Below are 4,490 nucleotides of genomic sequence, written 5' to 3' on the forward strand. Positions count from 1 at the left end.
TACGCGCCTTCCGTGGCAAGCTGTGCTAAGACTCGTCTCACCTCGGAGCCCAGAGAAGGGTGGGAGGGGTGTGAATGAGTAAACTCCCTATAGATTCCACAGCTCCTGAAACGTATCCAGGAAGCTCTCCTACTTCACTCTCAATTCTGACCTTCACTGACCTTGATTCTGATGGGTACTCCCCCCACCCCATTTCCATCAGTTACACATATTTTTAATCTTTGTCTTTTGGTAGGAGCCCAGAGTTGTTGTGGAACGAGGATGACATAAGCCACTCCTTATTTTGCTTCTAGGGAACATGACCAGTGAGTCATCCAAGCCGTCTGATCAGCTCAGCACATGCGCAGCTCCTCAGAGGGTGGCCTACGCCTTGGGCTCCATCACACTCCCCGGCCCTCCTGTCCAGCCCCAGTGCATGGTCTGACATTTTGCAAACACAGCAGCCAAGTCTCTGGGGTCAGCAGCTCAGGTCCCCTGCTCTCCCCTGTCTGAAAGAAGTCACCGAAGCTGAAGGTCCAGCTCCCAGCCGTGTCCGCTCCCCGCCCCCTGCCTGCCCTCAGAGCCAGTGAGAGGGGTAAAGTAACAGCGTCGACCCTTCCTTCTCAACCTTCTGAGACAGTGAGCAACTCAACGAGTAGCTGCTGTTACTTTTTTATTGAGTAAAATAGCAGAGCACCGTGCACTTGGAAAGCAATTAGAAGAAAGAAACGAGTTAGAGTCCCCCTGGCAGATCAGACAATGCCCAAGGAGCCTGTGTCTGCAGGGGCGGCATGGGGAAGGCACGGCCAGTAGGCAGTCACCCACCACAAGTGTGGGCACTCTGCAGGAGCGTGAGTGAGAGGCGGTCAGTGGCCTGCCTGTTAATCCTGGCAGCTAAACTTCACCAGGTTGATGGTGTTCATCCATGGGACGACGTAAACCTGGAAGGAGCACAGCTTTTCCTGTGAAAGGAAAGAGGGGAACAGTGGGTCAGGGTTACAGTTAAAGACTGAGGTGCACCCCCCAGCCCCCCTTCCCAGAGCGCTGGCACTGAGACAGGTCCAGAGGGAGGACCCAGAGGCTGGGATACAAGTCCAGGAAACCCCTGCAGAGGTGGGGCCTGGGAAAGGTGACCAAGGAGTGCAGCCCTCCCTGAGGGCAAGACCCCCAAGAACCAGCCAAGCCCCCGGGAGAGCCTGGGCTTTGGTGAGTGGGCAGCATCTCAGGGTTTCAGCACGGTTCAGGCCTCTGTGTGCATATTCGTTAAGCCGCTTCAGTTGTATCCAACCTTGCGACCCTATGGATTGTAGCCCACCAGGCTTTCCTGTCCTGGGATTCTCCTGCCAAGAATACTGGAGTGGGCTGCCATGTTCTCCTCCAGGGCATCTTCCTGACCCATGGACTGAACCCCCATCTCTTATGTCTCCTGCATTGGCAAGTGGGTTCTTTTCCACTGGTGCCATCTGGGAGGCCTTTACAAGTCTCTAAAGCCTTCTAATCTATCTGGGGTGGGGGTGGGGGACAAGGATGGGATTAAAGGGCCCTTTCTTGCTCCCTAGCAAACACCCCCAGCTGTGTCCTCCATCCAGCAGACAACAACCCCCAAAGCACACGGTACCCCAATTCCCCAGTGGAAACCCCCTACAGACACACAGCAGTCATGTGCACACGTGCATCCTTCCCCATCATACCCCCAGCCACAGCTGTGATGTGTCCCCAAGGGCACCCCCATCTTTGCCCCCAGCAGGCACATACCCTCTTCAGGTGCGGCTGGTTATGGAAGGGACAGCTGTCTAAGTTGGCCTGGGACTTGGTACATGTAGTCCGGCCAAGCTCCACGTCCAAGAAATAGTTCATCCCTGACACGACCTGGATATGCAGAGAGCAGACACAGTTAGCACACCCTGTGACTGTGAACATGCACACACACACACACACACACACGTGGTTACATTCCTCCCACCACACCCCAAGTCCATGGTCACAAGTTGCCAGGGCCGCACCCTGGAAGCACAGTGGCCTCTTGACAGCCCCTGTATCCCAGGCCCTCCCTGGAACTTCTTTACCAGCTGCTCCAATCAGGAGTCTCCCACAGGGACCCAGAAAGGGGAATCCACAGGCCAACATGCTAACCAGGTCCAGGAACAGAAGGCACAGCTTTGAGGAGCCAGCCAGGGTGCGGACAAGAAACCGACCAGCGCCCCAGGCCAGGGCGGGGACTGAGCACAAGGTGCGGCCATAGCCCACACCACACCCACAGGAAGGCTGCTGCCTGGTGGTTCCTTTAGCGGAGCTTCAGTCCCCAGTGTGGAGCCCATGGCATCCCATTCCCTGTTCGTAGTCCAGGTTTATCCACTCCCTCTCGGAGAGGGGGAACCAAGAGCTTCACATTCACGGATGTTCAGGCCAATAGAAGACCGCCTGGCATGCCTTCCTCTTAAGTGTGACTTCTGAGAGTGTGTCATATCCTCTGGGTCTTTTACACTTGAGGTTACAGGAGAGATGTGAACTCTAGCCTCACACGGGCACTCGAGACATGCCTGGTTAGAACTTGCAGAAGCATGAGGGGCAGGGACCGGGCTCCAAGTCCCACCTCGTGGAACCATGATCCCTTTCTGCTGTCACTTTCCCATATGGCCAAGGAGCTAGTGTCACCCTGGAGAGGAGCAGGCTGGAGAGGACCTGGCAAGTGGGGAGAGCAGTCACATTCAAAGGGAACAGCACCAGCCCACTGCCACGGGAGGAGAGATGGCTGTGGCCCTGACCCACCTCCTGTGGTTTCAGGAGAAGGTAGCAGGAAGCCCTGAGGCTGGCAGGCAGGACCACACTTCCGCTGCTTGTGTGGCTGCAACCCACTCTCCAAGGGGACATAGGCCAGATGGTCTCAACTCTAGCCTTCTTTCAAGGACCAGTGCAAAGCCCTGTAGTCCTCCCTAATTCTCCCTCCTGCCCTCTTCCCAACTCTGACAACAGGCTCCTCTCTGGCCAGAACCCCAGGCAGAGGTCAGGCTGTCAGCAACGGTGTGTCCATCTCAGGGTGGGGGTGTGACGTCACAGCCCAGAGGCTGCTCCTATGGACAGGACATGTGGATGAACCACAGTCCATGAGCCTGTTTTCTTAGGCCAGGTCCCCTGCCGTGGGACACACCTGAGACCACAGGGCCCGCTCATGAACTCATCTGTTTGCTGATAACCTCCGGGTTCTCTGGAGAGCAGCCAGGCCCCCTGCAAGGAGGGTGTTTGGCGTGTCTGACCCCCACGTCACTGCACGATGATGAGAGGACCACGGGAGGCCAGGTGTGTTCAGTGGCACCTGCGGAGAGGAGGCTCAGAGGAACTCGCTCTTCTGTGTGACTCAAGGCTCAGTTTGAGGAAACATCAAGCCAAACCCAGACCCAGTGACCGTCTGAGCCATGACTGGCAGACACTTCAGAAGCAAAGTCAAGGTCATGAGACAGACCGGCAGCTGCCCCAGAGTAAAGGAGATCACAGGACAGAGGCTGAGGTGGGGGGCCCGGGAATATCCTTGGCTGTAACGGACACAGTGGAATGTCAGTGACATCTGAATAAGACCTGTGTATCAAAGTGTCAGGGTTGATATCTGATTTTCAAAATTGTATTGTGGTTATGGAAGAAAATGCCTGTTTTTACGAAATATACACAGAAGTGTTCACCTTCAAAAACTTCAGAAAATAAATGCATATATGTACATCCCTACACACAGGTACGTGGGGAAGAGGTGGATCAAGCAAATACGGCAACTTTTCAACAGTTAGGGCATCTGGGTGAAGAATCCACAGTGAATCTATGCTAGGTACTGTTTCTGAAACTGCTCTGTAAGTCTGAAATTGCGTCAAAATAAAAAGCTAAAAGGAAAAGGTGCTTAAAGAATCACTCAGTGTGCAGTCAGGTGTGAGTTTTCCTTCGTCTGTGGTCATTTAGTTGACAGCTCGCGATGACCCTCGGGACCCAGTGACCCCAGCGCCTACCTAGCAAGCTGGCCAGTCCCGCGAAGGGCTGCAGGCGCCGGGAAAGGCCGAGGGCCGCGCCCGGGTGAGAAGCGCAATTGCATCCCTGGCGATTCCCAGGGCCTCTAGGTGCTGGGGGCTGCCCTCCCGCGCGAGCTCGGGGCCCCCGGCGGGGCTGGTGACTGCGCGCAGGCCTCGCCCTCCGGGGGCCGGGCTTCGGCAGAGTGCCCGCACCCCTACCCTGAGGCCTGACCTGCGGCCCCTGATCTCCGCACCCTGCCCCGGCGGACGCACCTGCTTGCGGGCGCGCACCACGCGCACCACGCGGCTCTGGTAAGCGTCGTTGCTCCGCTTGTTGAACTCGCTGACCGCAAAAGACAGCGCCTCCTGCACGCCCTCCTCGTTGACGTCCGCCTCCATCAGGCCGCCCAGCAGGCGACCCTTCCTAGGGCCCTGCGCTGCCGCGGGGCTCACGGCCAGGGCCAGGGCCAGGGCGACGATCAGGGAGGCCAGCAGGAGCAGTGGGGCGCGCGGGGAGCCCAC

General features: G+C 57.1%; 1 protein-coding gene across 1 annotated transcript in view; it reads right to left on the minus strand.

Annotated features, from left to right (window-relative positions):
* Positions 1-635: 635 nt before the first annotated feature.
* LOC104986149 (cystatin-C) overlaps positions 636-4,490 on the minus strand; it is a 57,293-nt gene continuing 53,438 nt past the window's right edge. Inside the window, exons 4-6 of the mRNA XM_010836606.1 lie at positions 4,242-4,486; positions 1,735-1,848; positions 636-941 (exon numbers count right to left, since the gene is read on the minus strand). Coding sequence (XP_010834908.1) covers positions 861-941; positions 1,735-1,848; positions 4,242-4,486 — 440 coding nt within the window. The 3' untranslated portion in view covers positions 636-860. The remainder of the gene's footprint in view (positions 942-1,734; positions 1,849-4,241; positions 4,487-4,490) is intronic.

The sequence above is a fragment of the Bison bison genome, unplaced genomic scaffold, assembly GCF_000754665.1.
Source record: "Bison bison bison isolate TAMUID 2011002044 unplaced genomic scaffold, Bison_UMD1.0 scf7180017864063, whole genome shotgun sequence".
Lineage (NCBI taxonomy): Eukaryota > Metazoa > Chordata > Mammalia > Artiodactyla > Bovidae > Bison > Bison bison.